The sequence below is a fragment of the Colletotrichum scovillei genome (assembly GCF_011075155.1).
Source record: "Colletotrichum scovillei strain TJNH1 chromosome Unknown Contig00004, whole genome shotgun sequence".
In the NCBI taxonomy this organism is placed as follows: Eukaryota; Fungi; Ascomycota; class Sordariomycetes; order Glomerellales; family Glomerellaceae; genus Colletotrichum; species Colletotrichum scovillei.
In genome coordinates, this window is record NW_023336262.1 from 470,364 (window position 1) to 487,453 (window position 17,090).

Here is a 17,090-nt window from a genome sequence, read left to right on the forward strand (position 1 = left end):
CGAGGTCCAGCAGCAACAGCACAAGGCATTGTGGCTCAGCACCCAAAAGCCACAATCACGTTGTCTGGGATGGACCTTGACTCTTTTAAGGCTTCGCCTTCGGCCGCTCGAGCCGTTTAGCGACTTGGGGGCGCTGGTTGCGGCGTTCTCAGTGACGTGGGACTAGGTTTTTCGCTGTCTTCCGTGCGGAGACCGATTGCGCGGCCCCTCATGACATGGTGACATGAGCCAAGTTGCTTCCATTATCCTAGTGTCGACTTGGGGCATTGGCAACTTAGCGTTCTCCGGTCGGGACAAAATGACGCACGAAGGGTCTGGCAGCACTATGCTGGGCAGATGGATGCATCAAGCAGGCGATCTATAAAGTGGAATGATTCTCCCCTTCATCAAAACTCATTATCATATTCATCATCACATCAAACCACAACTACAAGAACACTTAAGCCTCTCATTGAGCACCAAATCCAAACTCACAAACTTCCAACAAACACTCAATCTACCAGTTGGCAAAGCAACAATCAACTACTGTAAAGTCGCACAATCAAATTACCTGCGACAGACCTAAAGTCAACGAAATCTTCACAACCTACAAGGCTACAAGCTCAACTACCTTCAGCCTACCTTTACAAACAACACAAGATGTGCTTCGGCCTGTCGAGACGCAGAGGATACGGAGGTGGCTACGGCGGTCCTGGCTACGGCCCCCGCCCTGTTATCGTGCAGACCCACCACCACGGCCACCACGGCGGCGGCATGATGGGTGGACCTAGACCATGCGGTCCCCGACCCGGCTTCGGCGGTGGCGGCTTTGGCGGACCCGGCAGGCATGGATACGGCGGCGGCGGCAGGGGTGGAGGATGGGGAGGCCGCGGTGGTCGCTGGTAGACTCGAGGGTGATTTATGATGATTTTTACGGAATGATTTGCACGCGTTTAGAATTGTATACCACGGCGGGAACATGATTTCGAGGGCACAGGCGTTTCAAAGATTCAAAGCTTCAAGGTTTCGATATTCAGATTAGTAATCGGCATATATCAAAGACACATTACCTTACGTCATTACACCAAAAACCACTTGCATGTTTGATCAGTTCGCACTCGCATGGGATGACTGTTTGCCTTTCTTGAAAATACCCAAGTTACTCTTTGATTATTCCGACGGGCCGTTGGTAACGTACACACCCAGAACACATAGCCGTAGGTTAACGCGTGCCTCAAGGTCAAGGTGCACTATCGCTATCGAGATCACACACAAAATTGCGACCTTAATTAGAAGATGGTGATGTGTTGTGAAATACATTTAGTGGAAAATTCGAAGATCCAGAGAGAGCCACAGTACTTAGAGCCCAATCACATGCCTCGCCGCGTACACATCGTTTCCGCATGCCCACTCTATCGCGGGTATCGCTTGTCGTGCTGTATCTCATGTAGCACGAGGGCAGGCCTCAAGGCGAAAGAGAGAATTGTCAGTACTCCGGACGACACTGCATGAACAAAAGATCATGAGAGATCCCTTTCATTTCTCAACATCCCACCCCTTGGAAGTGCGAGAGCCTAATCCCTTCTCTCGGAATCTAGATCCCGTTCAGTCGTCGCAATTTCTAGTTCTCTACAGCATCATATGTGGTAGTGATGCGGGGAAGTTATACTACGCAACTCTTCAGTTCGTGCTAGAAACAAGGGATTCAACCAAGTAGCAGCATCTAATTTCTCCAAAAGTGCCTTGGGTCCCTTTAGTTATTGGGATCCGACGGGCCGCCGGTCGAACTTTTGCACATATTACAGGGCTGCCCCATGAGAGCATTCTTCGGCCATTACCCCAAAGTCTCCCCAGACGGAACTGCTACTGGTGTATCAGATGGTCTGGACACTGCACGGTCGAAGTAACCTGGCCTCGGCACCCGAGGGGAAAGCTTAGGCGGACGATATACTTAAGCTCCACCGCCCTGAACACCTCACAGATCGGCATGTTGATAAGTAAGGCGCAAACAATAGCGACTCGTCAAAACACGCCACTATGGAAGACATTTTATCTACACTGAGCATCACACTGGGCACTGGGATTGGCTTATCCTGTGCGCTGGCGGCGGGAGCTGGTCTCCTGGCACACTGGGGCTACTTCATCCGAGGGCACAGGAGCATGGAAGTCTTCAATATCTTGGTCGTCCACGGCGTCACACTGATGCTTCTCTTCATCAAGTCCGTCACAAGTCTGGGATTCGCAAAGGGTACAACGGCCCATCTTGCGATATCCAGCTCTTACTTCGCGGGTCTGTTTACCAGTATCGTGGTATACCGCTTAATCTTCCACCCTCTGCGCCGGTTCCCCGGTCCTGTTCCGGCCAAGATGATGAAGCCGTACATCATGTGGCTCAACAGAGATTGGAAATTGCATGAAAGATATCTCGAGATGCACGAGAAGCACGGAGACTTTGTGCGCGTGGGTAAGGATCCAACAACTTGAGCGAGCGCTGGTGGTTATGGAGACTGAGTACCAGCTAATAAGACCCCAGGCCCCAACGACATCTCCATCGTCAACCTAGACGCTATCACTAAGATCCACGGACCACAGACAAAGTGCACCAAGCGCAATACCGGATTCTACGACGCCTTGAGGACAAAGGGCGAGTTGAACTTGGATTCTCTTTCGCATAACGAGGTACACCGTGACAGACGTAAAGTTTGGGACCAAGCTTTAGGAAGCAAAGGTAACGCCGCACCCCCTCTCATTCCACTAGGCCTGAAATCTTCACAGAGTCTGTCCAAGTACAGGTCGCATATGCTAATACTCCTCTAGCTCTCGAAAGATACGAAGAAGAAACCCGCACCGTCCTCCGGACCTGGCTATCTCGTCTTGAAGAAGTCCAAGGAAAGCCCATCAACGCCTCGCACTACGCTAAACTCATCCCCTTTGACAATATGGGTCGCGTAGGCTACGGCCGAGATTTCGGCACCGTCCGAGACGGCAGAGAGGATAGGATGCTCGACCTCATCGAGACCACGTTCAAGTTGGGCTCTCGACTGGGGCAGACGCCTTGGCCCCTCGTGTTTCTGGCGAAGCTGCCGCGGATGGGTATGCAAAAGGAGTTTGAGGATTTGGGGGTCCGGCTTGTGGATGAGAGAATTGCCGTAAGTTGAGACTTACTTAGAGGTATTATGGTGAAGTATAGCTGATAATTGAACAGGTTGATTCTGATGAGTCTCACGATATGCTGAAGTACTTCCTCGACGACTACAAGTCTGAGAAGCCAAAGTCCTTCTTCAATGTCAACATCATGTATTCAGACTCTCAAGCCATCCTTATCGGAGCGACGTACGTACATGTACCTACAGGAACTTTTGCTTGGAGAAACTCACCTGCTAACCAAGAGTCAGGGATACAATATCTTGCACCCTAGGCTACGCTTTCTACTACATCGCCCGCGACGCCAGACTCCGTCAGCGTCTTTACGACGAGATTGCGCCTATGCACTGCAAGACTCTTGAAGGGGAGTTTGCTGTAACGGACCTCAATAAGCTCGAGCTGCTCGAAGCCGTCATCACCGAGACTCTGCGCATGTATGCGCCGGCGCCGATCAACGGGCCCAGAATGGCTCCGCCGGAGGGTGTGACGATTGATGGGACCTACATCCCTGGAGACGTGACGTTGTGTACTCCAATCCACTGCTATCATCGAAGTAAGTCCAGAAGTTCGCGTGAGGTGGACAAATTTGTAAGACTGATGATCCCCACAGGCCACAAGTACTGGAGGTACCCTAATGAGTTCATTCCTGAGCGCTGGACGACGCGGCCCGAGTTGATCATTGACCGCAGGGCCTTCTTGCCCTTTAGTTACGGTAAACGGATCTCGCGTATATCATCCGAAGAATGACTAGCTGACAATTTGATATCCAGGTCGGTATGACTGTGTGGGGCGGCGTCTGGCTTGGAACGTTCTGCGGCTCACCATCGCCTATACTCTCTGGAACTATGACTTTGAATTCGCCTCTGGAGAAGACGGCAAGACGTTTGAGGAAGAAGCCAAATTCCAGCTGATTATTAAGCCCGCAAAGTTGGATTGTGTTTTTACGAAGAGGCCCGAGACTCGGGTGTGAAGCTAAGGAAGAGAGGAGCCAAGGTTTTGCGTGCTCTTGATGAGTCTTTGTTCATAGTGAGGGAGGTCAAGAAGACAGCAAGGAGGGTCCGAAGGAGACACGAACGACAAGGTTATTCAGTAGCCCGATTTCTTTTTCTCAATGAAGTCCATTGTACTCGTAGTGACCATTATCTTCGTGGCTCATGTGAAGTCGTGTGACAAATGGGACCTCCCTTCTAGGAGCTCCGAATCACTGCCCGCTTCCCATTAGGCAAGGTAGTCCGTGGTACCAAAAAGTCAGTGCCCTCCCCTCATACCACAATCCACCCTCACAACCGCCCAAAACCTTCGAGACTGCTTCTAAATCAGGGCTATGGCAAATGAAAACCTCCTCTAATCTGCCTCCTGGGTGGGCCAAGCTGGTCTTGCACATCTCTGACTCAGGAATCAGCGGGCCGTCATAGTCCGTCGGATGATGACGAGCGTGGCACATGGCATGTGTACGGTAAGAATCAAGGTTCCTTTTAGCCTTCTAAGCCGGTCCCATCATCTGCTCGTTAGGCCTGTCCCGATTATGTGTGACGCCCCATTCCGGACCCCATCGCTTCGCGACCCAATCGAGGTCTCTATCGTGAAAGTCCGCCGGGATATAGACCCACTTCTCTTCGTCTTTGAGCCAGGTTCTTGCGGGCATGTACGCCTCGAGCATGTAATAGTTATCCCGCGAGTAGGGAAGATCGATGGTAGGCGGACCGTTCCCCTCCAAGAAGGCGTCTGTGAGGGACTCCGCGTCGGCCTCGGACATCGCGAAGTGCCGACGGCGGTTACCCTTGTTCGCTCTCTGTCTCTTGATCGCGGCACAGGTGTTGTTGAGATGGACCTCGAGTAGATGAGCGTAGGCGAGCGGAGAGCGGATGGCGTGGAGAACGATGTCTGTGATTCTGTCTTTCCAGACCATGTTCCACGAAGCGTCTTGGCCCCGGCGCATGATGGTAATGGGAACCCCAGAGTCGAGGTTGGGGCGCCACTTGTTGAAGTCGACAATGATACAGCAGGCCTGCCAGCGTAAGACGCAGGTGAGGCAGGTGCATAAGACGTAGGGCTCCGGTTGAGGGATGTGGACGTATCGCCGGTGGATGCCGAGCATGTCGATTCTGGCGTCATTCTTGAGGACTGGGTGAAGTTCTGGGTCGATCTCGTCAAGTGTGACAGGGAGTCGGAAGCACTTGGAAAGAACAGGGTATCGTTGAGAGATGATTTTGCGCGAGAGAAGCTTCTCGTTGTGTTGGATGAGCTTGCGGAGTGTCTTGCAGGTCTGGGCAGTCTTCAAAACCTCGCTGGGAAGCATGTTGCTGATAATGTCGACGAGAGTCTCATTGGGAAGGTCGAGGAGTTGAGTTGTCCGGCGAGCTGAGGACTTTGCAGTCTTCTTCTCAAGTTTTCGCTTCATTCTCTCGGTCTTCTTTGAGCGTAGATTGAGCGCGCCCTTTGCAGTGACACGGTCGCTATCTGTGACTTCCTTTGTGGCTTCGGTGGGTCTTGAAATCTCGCCGTTGATCAGCTTGCCGGTGCTTGTGTAGTAAGAAGTTGTGCCATCACTGTTGATGACTGTGAAAATTGAATCGTTGACGACTGGCCCTTCTGCCGTAGTTGCTGCCATCGTTGGTTGTGGTGAACTTTTTGCGCCCAGAGTTGCTTTAGCAGGGTTGACTTTTGTGGAGGAAATAGCCTTCTGCTTGAGAGACGACTTGGGTCCCTTCGATGAAGCTTCTGCGATCTCATCAGTTTCCTTCATCATCGGTGAGATTCCCGTGAGCCTCAAGCTCTGGTCTCTTTCTCTTTTCAAGTGATGGAGGTAAGTTGAGGGTGAGTATTCGATGCCGCCACCACCGAGTACGAAGGAAGGTGTGGGGGTTGCGTCACACCGAGCCTGTCCAATTGGATGGGTAAAGAACCCTGCGCACAGACCACTTTTGTACCTCCAAGAGGAAAGAGCAGAGGGTCTTATCCCTTCCCCAGACCATTCGCAGAATCTACGCTTATGTCATCATCAAATATCCTTCCTTCTGGAAGGCGCGATCAAGATGCAACATCCGAGGATTCGTGATAACTTAGAAGAGCAATTTTCGAAATGAATATTCTGATGTATAAGTGGAAGACGAACTGAGGGTAATGCGCGAAATCAAAAAAACAGTTCATTGTCGGAGGGCTCCCGCGACTATCCGTGTATCTGTGTCCATCCTGAAAGCCTCATCCTATCACTATCTGAAGAACTACCAAAGCAAATATTATCTGGCAGGCCTTTGTCCCAACACCACTATCGACCAAAGTCGGCGATGGTTCAATATGCCCAGCAGAAAAGCCAAAACGAACGCCTGGGTATCTCGTCACAAAACAAACTCAGACTCCAGAACTTTTCCCTTCCAAGACCAGTGTAAGTGAATCCATTTCCACTTCCAGTCCATCCGATCTGTGCTTTTTGCCTTGAGTGACTACTTATGAGCCACCATAGCGAAAATTTCTGCACTGAGTCGAGATCATGCCTGGTTCACGCTCTCAGACTGAGCAAGGGTCGACGCCGTATCTGAGCTCCCAAATTGGAGACATTCTGCCATCAGGAAGGGTGGCACCGGGAGGATACTCCTTACTCAGCGCTTGACGAGCAGACTCGGACTGGTTTCGATAGCAGGCGAACCGGATTTCAAGCTCTCCCATTCCAGTCTGAGGGTCTTGAACATGGGCGATGACATCCTCGGTGTCGAAATCGAGCTTCATGCGGAAGTAACGCAGCAGAGTGTCCTTATTGACAAAGGACAACTCGCCGGTAACGATGAGAACACGAGAGTGGTAGCCGCCGACATCCTCCTCAGCCTTTCGAACCCGGTTGCGAACAATCTTGACGGCGTAGCTACTGATGATGAGACGACGGGCCGGGTTTCTACAGTGAGCGTAGAAGCGCTGAGCCGCGGACAGCTCGAAGAACACCAACTTGGCGGCCGAGGTGAAATGCTCATGACCATCTGGAGGATTGATCACAGTGGCCCAGACGCGTCCCATGCCGCGAATTTGACCCAGAAGCTGGCTGTAGGTGACGTCCGCTGGGAGGTTGGTCAAGAAGAAGGAGACATTCTTGCACTCTGGAATGTCATCCGAAAGGTTGCGCGGGTTCAAAGCATCGCCCTTGTAGTTAGCCGAGACACCCTGGGCCATCTTGAGATCCTTCTGAGGATCGCACTCAGGGCGGAAGAATGTTCGAGTGACGGCGTTCATTGGCCGAAACTCGCCGACTGGAGCGTAAGATTGGAAGCCCTTCTGAGCAACCGCAGGTCGAGGCTCATGCTGAGCCCAGACAGAGGTGGCTTGAGGAGTGAGCAACTCCCTCAGGGGGTGAGGGTCCCAACGACCTGTGCCGATTGGAGCTTGGCCGTTCATGGGCTTCGTGCCATTGCGGTGGGTTGAAGGCATCCCAACACCTGGCTGAGGGATGAAAATCCGGTTGCGACTTGGCTCGGAGGCAGATTGCCGCGACTGTGGCTGCACCTGACCAGCCAAATTTGCACGAGGGCCGCCTGGGAAGTTGTTTTGAGCACCAGCATTCACGGGCTCTCGAACAGGCAAGGCTTGGCCGCGAAAACGAGGCAAAACCCAGCCAGGGGCTTTCTCGGGAGTTCCATCTGGCGCATTGAGCTTCTGGCCTTGAGACATGGTGTTGGAGCCGCCGTCGTTCGCAGAAGTGGAATCGGGAGAGATAGTAGTGGGTGGAGAGGAGTTGGTCTTTTCGCTGCCCTTGCCCTTATCGATTCCAGTATTCTCGCCAGCTTTATAGCCGGTGGCGTTGTAGCAGACTGGACCTTGGCGAGCGCCGGACGAGATGGAAAGCCGATCGGTGCTTGAAGACCCATGGCTGGACGATGAGCCAACTCGAGGGTGAACGTGGGCGCTTCCAACGATGGTGCGATGGCTATCTGTCCGAATGGCATGGGCATGGGCGAGATCAATCCGGGCCATGCTTTGGAGCAAAGTCGCTTCAATCGCAGGATCCATGACCAATCTGTGGTTGAAGTTGTTGCTCCCATTCTGATGGTTGGTCATGTTCTGATGAGTATCCCGGGCAATACCCGGGCAATAGACAGAGCTGGAAAGAATAGCTTGATCCTCGTTGCCTCCGGCAGCGTTGGCGTGCGTTCGAATATTGTGGGGAGCATTGATCAAAGCCTGGTAAGCAGCAGCAGTGTGCTCGGGAGATCCAGCGAGAAGATCGAAACCAGCCATCGTGAAGTTGATAAGTTGTCGACGGTAGTTGAGGTAAGTTACTGCGCGTGTGGTTAGCTTGAAACTGTACCGGGAAGAAGCCTGCTTTCTAGTTGAAGAGACTTACTAGGGACCGACGTAACGAAGGTATATGTCTTGAACAGCAAAAGTAACCGTTGTAGGTTCTGCGTGCAGTTTGTTGACGGCAGTTTACTCCGCAAGATGACAGGCAGTCTTTTGATCTGATTGGTGACAGAGTTCAAAGACTGGATGAGCAAAGGAAGCAACAAGATAATTGTTTCAGGCAAAATATTGGTTGTCCTTGAGTTGGATGGAGGAAGGAGAAAAAATTGACCTGATTGCGGGATGAAGGGGGGACGTTTTATGATGAAGAATGGGAGGATGGGCGGTTCCAAGGCGGTTGAAGGGCGGTTCGAGGCAGCAGGCAGGTGGAAGGAGGCAGGTATGGAGGTAGGAAGGAAGGTGCAGGTCGTCGGCCACGTGACGGAGTTAAAAGGTGGTTGAGTTAACTGCCTGGACAAGGACGAAAGGTGAAGTTGAGAATGTGAAGGACAGCTGAAAGGCTGGGGGCCTTGATTATTGTAGTCTAAACAGTGGGCTGCCTGGGGAATTGACCACCTTAGTACGTTACAACAGAGTTAAGATCTCAAGAATTCAGAGGTCAGATGGCACGTTTCTGAAATTCTTATCAAAGCTAAGGGAGCAGAGGCTCGGTACTCACAGGAATGGAGTGAAGTCTCACTGATTTAACATTAAATATATAAGGCTCTTATCAAAAAGGTCAAAAATCCAGCTTCTTTGGGGAATTACGAAATAAGGTCGAGACTGGAGGTTCGTAATGAAGATGAAGGCGAAGCTGAAGGTCAAAAGGGGCAGAATGCTCTGAAAGCCTACGTAAGGTCGAGTTTGTCCAGAGACTAAGATACCTTAGGCAAGAGGGCTGGCGGAAACAGATGGAAGGCGCAAAAACACTTCAAAACTTGCTGATCGTGCAGACCATGCCTTAGTTCTTGGATTGCCTTGTTCTACGTACTAGGTAGCTTAGAGAGACAGCTGAGGACTGTATGGAAAGCAGAAATTGTGAGGTTCTGGGAGGCGATAAGTCTCAATCTCCATCAGATCAAAGTACCTACTCACAATCTCGAGGATTCGGGATGTATCGGCTTAATCTTGCGCTTCAGTCAAGCCGACTTATGAGTAAAAGTGGAAGGAGTTATGTCAACAACACACTGAAGCCCCTCCTAGACCGACATCGTTTACACGCATAAGCCCCAGTCTTGTAGAGTGAACTCAATCCGAGTGGGCTTCGAGATGGAACCAGAAGCGACGAAGACTATCACGTGTTACTAAAACATCTTTCCTCAGGGCCCTGCAATAGTGCCACTCGCAGGAGGCTTCAGGCCGTTCAGAGCGATGGCTTATCCGTCTTAGCCTTTGTCTGAACTGAACAGGGCCGAAATGTGTACCCCAATACGAGAAGAGAACACTTGAAGGATCGAGAAACCACTGACACTCAAACAACGTGACCCCCGAATCGTGTGCTTGAACCAATTCCTCGATGGCCCTCAACAAACTCTACCAAATTGTCTTGCAAACTTTGGAAACTGAAATGAAAGATGGCGTCGCCTGCCTTCAGCCTCCGTAGAAAGGGGCAGCCTAAGCTGAAAGAGCATGGAATGGGCGAAATGTTTCTTTAAGTTCCGATTGCTACTTCTGAACTTTGAAAAAGTTTCACTATAGATTCCGTACATAACGACGATCTCTAAGCTCCTTCAATCTTCCAGCTTCGGGCCATAAAAACAATTAAAGGCTTCCGTGTTGTCTCACTGGAAGTAGCAAGGGGGGTTGCCCGCCGGTTCTTTCGACAAAGAATCAGCATAAGATTTGGTAGATACATAAATCCAAAGCCATTCTTCAAGAATGAAAGGAAATAGGCAAAACTAATCGATGACATTCGTAGACACATGAAAGTAAATGCAAGGTCCATCCGAGGTCTTTGGGTTTTCCAAGCCCGGTTTTCCACGACTTACCTTAATATAAACAAGGCACTTTCAGCATCTTCCCCTCTCGAAGGCCTTCTCAGGCTGCAAAAAGAGCCGTTTGAACACAATGATCTACCCATCTACCGTTTTGCATAATGCCATCATTCGTGGTTAGATTTGTATGGACTGCGTAAGCGATCCGGTTGCAGTGATGACTGGAGAAGAAAATCATCTTGACTTACTTGATGATGGATGGGAGTGAGGTTGCTTGTATTGATAGCAATTTGACCAAGTCTGGTTGTGCGTCCTGTAGGGTTTACAACCTCTTGTCTCACATTTTTATGGTATGGGGACGATGGTTACCCTGGGGCAAATGATTAATAGTCAAATCTGCTTCTCTTATTACTAAAACTATCATACCGAGACCTCAATGATACTCTTTCGGCCCACAATCACAATCCACTCGGGTGCTGCCGTCCCGTGGCCGAGTCTCTACCGGACGACGGGAGGGCGGCTGCGGCTCCCCGTCACGCTCCAGTCCCTTGCATCAACCACCGACGATATGCTTTCGGAAAATTCAGATCGAGTAATCTGCAGCCGCCCGTCAGTGGAAAGTAAAATTCACAAACCATGGAATCGGAACCCTGACAGTATGTCATTGGACAAGACAGGCGTCATCCCTTTCCCAAGAATTTGGAAGCTGTGTGTCAAAATACGAGATCAGCAAAAGGCAGGGCAACCGAGATCGGGCATCATTCTTTTCAGGCGATTCTCTCATGCCTGAATCGAGCTATTGAAGACGATTCGGGAAGCAAAGTCTCAGACGGAATGCTGTTCCCCGTCGCCCAGCATTACCGGGACCCTTGACGCGGCCCTCCCTTGGGGCTCACGGGCTCATAGTTATCTCATCAGAGGATGGGAAAAATCCTGTTCAGCGATCACTCATATGTCTCACAAAAGGAACCACTACCACGGAATGGGTAAGCGATTGCGCAAAGTCGAAGCGAGAGATTCCCGATCTCTGTGCCATGGATGACAAGTTAATTATTCAAGAGTCCCACAAGGACATGCGGGGGCATCTGTCAAAAAGAAAGCACCATTGAATCACATCTGATAGAAATTATTCACAGTCGCTCATGACCACTCAGTCACACTCATCTTAAATGCCGATGATGGTCTGAGCGGCAATACCCCAACAACAGTTGGTTCATCATCCTCGCACTCGCAAAAGGACTCGCGGGCACTTACATGATCTCAAACCACGGCAGGGTGCATCGCGAGGCTCCGATTTCTTGCTTTTCATAAGTTCCAGTCACCCGATGTTGTTTTCGTCCAGCATCTATTGTTACACACACCAATCATATATGCATGGCAGGGGGTGAAGGGGCCATCCCTCGGCACCTGAACGCAGATCGAGAAAGGGATCCTGCCGGATCTTGGAGGCTTTGCCCAACGAACAGGGGTATCGGGGAAGTAGATCTGTGAGGAAGAGGAAGACGAAAAAAAGCAATGGGAGAAAAAAGAGAATGATGGATAACGTGAGGCGCGCGCCATACCACGAGCTCAGCTCCCACGAATTTTCCATCGCACGCGTCCGTGAACGCCTCATTGTACACGAAACCTGGCATCATTGTCTGAGCCTCGCAGTTCTCGTTGCTTGTTGGATGCCCTTGAACCTCTGGGAGGACACTCGGATCTCCTGGATAATTGCTTTTTCTTCTGCAATCTGGATATTATGTGCGCATCCTCCTGGCCGGGGGGTCAGCCAGACCTCTGGGAATGCACCGGTTATTGTTATGTAACTCTTCTGGGATTGGACTGCTGCATCGAGCTCTCGCTTAAGTAGGTTCTTTTCTCAACAAGGAGGGGAAACATTGCGAGGCCGCAGCAACGCCAAAATGACGACCAACTGCATGAGGTCGTTCTCCCTTCCTTTCTTCACCAACACGAGGGGTGGGAGACTCACTTCACGCCTCGCTCTTCTTCGAGGCACTTTCAGGAAGCCCCGATGCGCCAATGTCTCGACTGACATAGTGTGCGAAATGTGCAAATGTGAAGCTGATGCCCCCTCCCGAGTCCCAAGAAAAAAAGCTCTGTCAGGTCTGTGTACTCACCTTCTCCCTACGTTCGATCTACCAAGTGGGAACATCTCAGACACTGCAGCGCCTCAGCTGTGATTATTGTTGTTGTTGCTGTTTTGTTTTTTCTCCGACGCAGGAAAAAAAGTTTTCTACGCACAAAGAAATTTGAACAGGACGTTGTATCTGTTGTGCTCCTTTCTCTAACCAAACAGGCGGCGGTAAGACTCGAAAGATCAACAAATGCGCTGTTCGGTGGTCAGACCAGCGTTGCAGCTCTCCTCCTGAGCAGTGAGACGTGGCCAGGAAGACTGCCGACATAAGCTCCGTGCATCATCCGGTGAGTCGTAGACTTTTGATTTGCGAACGCAAGCAATGGCGACCGTCAGGACCCAGGCCTTGGCCGCGGGCCATCACTTGTCGGCGCCAGATTTCATTCTTTTCTTCCTTGCGGACTGGAGAGGAGAAGTGATGCTCATTCCTCACGGGCCCTCGCCGTACAGGGATGCGGTCTCACCCGCCGCGGCGGAACATTACCCGGAAGCCTCTCCCGGGAGACGGACATGGGGTGCCAGCAGAGGGGGACGGCCACAAGGGCGGTGGCTCGCAATCATCAACCAACCTGTGTCTAGTTCGCCTTCCGGATCGAGGTTCCGCATGTCTTGAGATGTGCGCAAATCCCATCCCACTGGCTCGCGGGACTCCATCCGTCTAGGCCAGGGCGAGCCTAGTAGAACGCATCGCAGAAGAAAAGGATCCAACACCCTTCTTGGTGATCTCCACTACCAACTTCATTTGCAACCCTCCGATCCCAGTCCTGGCTGGGGTAAATTCGGTGGTGGAGGAGGTAAGCTCTCTCTTTTGGGAGGGATCTCGAGCAAACATGGCCGGGGCAAGGGTACGCATCCACATCATGATCTTGGATACAAAAGGTGAAGTCCCTCGCGCGATGTTGATCAGATCACGCTCCATCCAGCAGAACAACATTCTTTGAGCCTTCCAAGCATTCATCTGCTTTTCTCTTTCTCTTCTCATATCATTCAAGAGAGACCAGCGGCAAGATGAACGGCTCACAAGATGAGAGGGACGCCCCTCATGCGACAGTCCCGATCTGCGAAGAGAAGGACATTGAAATCATCATCACCCACAACATTGGTGATGTGACAGATCCGGAGAAAGATGTTCAGACATCAGCAGTCATGTCTAGCCAGGGATTCCAGACCGACGATGAGTCCTGCAGTGTCAGTAGCGGGCCAGAGAAGCAGGGCATGTCCAAGGCCCGTAGCATCGCCCTCGTCACAACCGTCAGCGGTGCAAGTTTCATGAACGTAAGTAATTAGCGTGGTACAACATCTACCGAACCTTCTAACGACGACATCTAGACTCTCTCAGTCCAAGCCGTGGTCATCATTCTGCCCACTATCGGTCGCGATATTGGTATCCCAGAGTCGCGTCTCCAATGGATCGTCTCAGCCTACTCTCTCACCTTCGGATGCTTCTTACTCCTCTGGGGTCGTATCGCCGACATCTATGACAAGCGCATCATCTTCATCGCTGGTACTGCCTGGCTCGCTGTCATGACTATCGCCAACCCGTTCATTCCCAACGAGATCGCCTTCAATGTCTTCCGCGGCTTACAAGGTCTAGGCGCCGCCGCCAATGTACCAACAGCTATCGGGATCCTTGGGACGACATTTCCGCCTGGAAAGGCGAAGACATATGCTTTCGTGGCATACGGAGCTGGCGTGCCCCTGGGAAGCACCTTCGGCACCATTCTATCTGGCTTCATCGCCGAGTACGCCAACTGGAAGTGGGTATTCGGCGTCATGGCTATCCTCGCAGGCCTCGTCGCTGTCGCGGGCATCTTCTTCATCCCTCCCGGTACGCCAACATTGCCCAAGAAGGGTGTCAGCGCCAGAAAGTCGGTTGATTGGATTGGCGGAGCTTTGATCACCGTTGGCCTCTTGGCCCTCATGTTGGCTCTCACTGAGGGTAACGTCGTCGGCTGGAAGACCCCTTGGATATCGGTTCTTATCGTCGTCTCGTTCATGATTATGGGAGTATTCTGGTTCTGGCAGCGTCACCTTGAGTTCAAGACAGATCGCCTTCCACTCATGAAGACCTCCATCTTCCACAGCGGAAAGTTCTGTGCCGCGCTCGCCATCATGGCCATGTTCTTCGCCTCGTTCAACAACTTCCTCATCTTTGCGACCTACTTTTACCAGGACTACCAAGCGAAATCCATCCTCACGACCACGCTGTACTTCCTTCCCACCGGCATCGGCGGCATTATGGTGGCCTGGGCAGCTGCGCTTCTAATCTCGCGTGTGCCAACCTACATACTCCTCGTGTGCGGCAATGTCTCCGTCTCCATCGCATGCCTGCTCTTCGCAACACCGATCCCCACGAGCACATCATACTTCGCCTACGGACTACCTGCTATGATCCTGTCAGTCATCGGCGCGGACATGGCATGGCCCACCCTCATCCTGTTTGTTTCCAAGGCTCTGCCCCAGGAAGATCAAGCTCTTGGCGGCGCTCTCGTCAACTCGGTGGGGCAAGTTGGACGTTCCATCGGCCTGGCCATCTCCACAGCCGTCCAGACGGCCATCATGGCCAAGGCCAGGGGTGTATCGGTTGAGGAAGCAGGCCCGGTGTTGGAGTGGGACCAACCGTCGTTGGACGGGCTGCGGGCCGCCAACTGGATGAACTTTGCCCTCGGCATCACCTCTCTGACGATTGTGGTGGTATTTTTCCGTAGCTCAGAGATTGTCGGCAGGGCCGAGCCGGCCAAGGATGCAGAGGCCGAAAGGCCTGTCGTGAATGGGAATGATGCGGACATCGAAAAGAGATAGGTGTTCAAGATGTCGTATGTCTAAGTTTAGATTTCACAGGTCTCACCACCAAAGTAAAAGTTCTGTTTTTGTTAGTAGAAAAAGCTTTTTGACCCTTATTGGTGTCTCATTTTCTGTGTGAGAACGCAAGGCGTGACGAAACGAGACTGTGGCCGCGACTTCAGGTGCGCCCCAACGGCAGTGGACACGCAGCTGAACGCATCGAGAGACGATCAAATTCCTTCGAGAAGCACTTGCTGCATTCCACAGAGAGACAATACCAAGGACGCAGCATCTCTCGCCAGCTACTACGGACATGTCACTCCGCTCCACCTGAAGTCTCGGCCGTACGGTAAATTGAATCCGCTCAAGGTCATGTCATTTTGCGATCGGTTACCACTCTCCGACACCCGTTGGGGGAAGCTCCGACGATTTATCCTGGCCTATTGGCTCTGTGCCGCAAGTTGATTGTTTGCTTCGGTCCTGCAGTCGAAGAAAGCCCCCTGTCCCAACGAGGATTTGCGCAGGCTTTCCAGTCTTCACCGCGGCTTGAATAATGTATGTTTGCGTCACAGAAGCTGCGGCGATGAATCCAACAATGCTCGCGGCGACGGACTTGCGTCCGTTGTGGATTACACAACATCACCTCTGACCGACACAGGAGTCAGGATCATACCCTTTGGCACATGGGCCTGAATAAAGCAGTGTTGCACAGTGAAGCACCCGCACAATCAGCACAGATGCTTTCGATTTGGGTTCAAGACTACGTTTCTGCCAGATTATGCAGAAATCTCGATGTCGAAGACAGGCACCTAGAGATAATGTGATTAATCCTCTCGAGGTCGCAGAAGCTCCGTTGGTTCTGCATCATGGCAAGTAGACATCGCGTAAAGGCCCAGGTTGAATCAAAGGATCACACAATATCGAGAATGGAAGAACACATATCCAGTCACCTATTGGTCAGGGTAACGCCGGCAACGTATCAAATCGTTTATAGGCTAAAGGCGAAACCTTATGATCTCGGCGCTGCCATATCACGAATCACCGACCAGAACTGCAGAATTTTGAGGTGAGCCGTGTCAGGGTGCTCACGTGAGTTCATAATTCAGTAACAATAGAACCTTGATAGTGACATGATGAGTATAATATGCCAACATTCCCATCTGTCAAGGGCCGCATTGTCCACGATGAACCACACATTGAACTAAGGTAGCCTACAGTCCATACCCTCAATCCTGAATACGCATTCTTCAATTTTGAAATATTTTCGAGTTGTCGAGCGCCAGATTCAACTTTAAAATCCTTCGCCACCAAGATGGGCCTCTTGTGCGTACTATTTGTCGGACTCTGTGGCTTGGTCAAAGACAGCGTCGAAAGGTAGATGAATACAAAGCCGGTGGAGGTTTCAGCCGAAACGGCCAACTCCTCCACTGTACCGTCTGAAGCGAAATATTCAAGTCATCTGGAATCAGATAAGGCCCAGGAAGCCTCTCAAGTTACGAACCAGACTAACACTCCATCAATCGAAACGACAAGCTCTCGTATTGTATCACCTAGAGCGAAAAGCCCAAGCCAACTCGCTTTGAGAGAGATTCAGAAAGCTCCAGAAGTCGCTGATCACTCCACCATCTCTCAGATCGAAAGGACTGAAACACAAACCATTACGCCCTCCAGTGGGCCATCGAGCTGGGAGATCGAATTCGATCGAAACCTGCGCCGTAGTCTTCTCATAGGACTACCAGATGAGTTGCTGTTGCGTATCATGCAAAGACTGAATACTGTCGACATGTATATGCTACGCCAAGTGTCATTCACCTTCTGGAGGATCTACCAAGATAAAATGTTCGCGG

At 51.4% G+C, this 17,090-nt stretch overlaps 4 protein-coding genes across 4 annotated transcripts; 2 read left to right on the forward strand and 2 right to left on the reverse strand.

The window, feature by feature from the left end:
* Nucleotides 1-2,016: 2,016 nt before the first annotated feature.
* On the forward strand, nt 2,017-4,093 carry HER10_EVM0008797 (L-ornithine-N5-monooxygenase; the record flags this gene model as incomplete). The annotated part of the gene is made up of 7 exons (XM_035478306.1): nt 2,017-2,443; nt 2,513-2,707; nt 2,797-3,128; nt 3,185-3,312; nt 3,375-3,676; nt 3,734-3,835; nt 3,894-4,093. 7 exons carry the CDS (start codon nt 2,017-2,019, stop codon nt 4,091-4,093), a joined length of 1,686 nt encoding a protein of 561 aa, XP_035335189.1.
* A 352-nt stretch (nt 4,094-4,445) lies between these two features.
* On the reverse strand, nt 4,446-5,951 carry HER10_EVM0008674 (F-box domain-containing protein). Its single transcript, XM_035478187.1, has one exon. It carries the CDS (start codon nt 5,870-5,872, stop codon nt 4,607-4,609), a length of 1,266 nt encoding a protein of 421 aa, XP_035335181.1. The 5' UTR covers nt 5,873-5,951; the 3' UTR covers nt 4,446-4,606.
* A 679-nt stretch (nt 5,952-6,630) lies between these two features.
* On the reverse strand, nt 6,631-8,346 carry HER10_EVM0007837 (uncharacterized protein; the record flags this gene model as incomplete). Its single annotated transcript, XM_035477380.1, has 1 exon — nt 6,631-8,346. One exon carries the CDS (start codon nt 8,344-8,346, stop codon nt 6,631-6,633), a length of 1,716 nt encoding a protein of 571 aa, XP_035335114.1.
* Nucleotides 8,347-13,467: 5,121 nt separating this feature from the next.
* HER10_EVM0012889 (major facilitator superfamily transporter) lies at nt 13,468-15,261 on the forward strand (the record flags this gene model as incomplete). Its single annotated transcript, XM_035482268.1, has 2 exons — nt 13,468-13,734; nt 13,789-15,261. The coding sequence occupies 2 exons, from the start codon at nt 13,468-13,470 to the stop codon at nt 15,259-15,261; spliced, it is 1,740 nt and encodes a 579-aa protein (XP_035335493.1).
* Nucleotides 15,262-17,090: the final 1,829 nt, after the last annotated feature.

Excerpts from the sequence above, each read along its gene's own strand:
- HER10_EVM0008674 (XM_035478187.1), bottom strand. The coding sequence starts at position 5,872 with ATGATGAAGGAAACTGATGAGATCGCAGAAGCTTCATCGAAGGGACCC.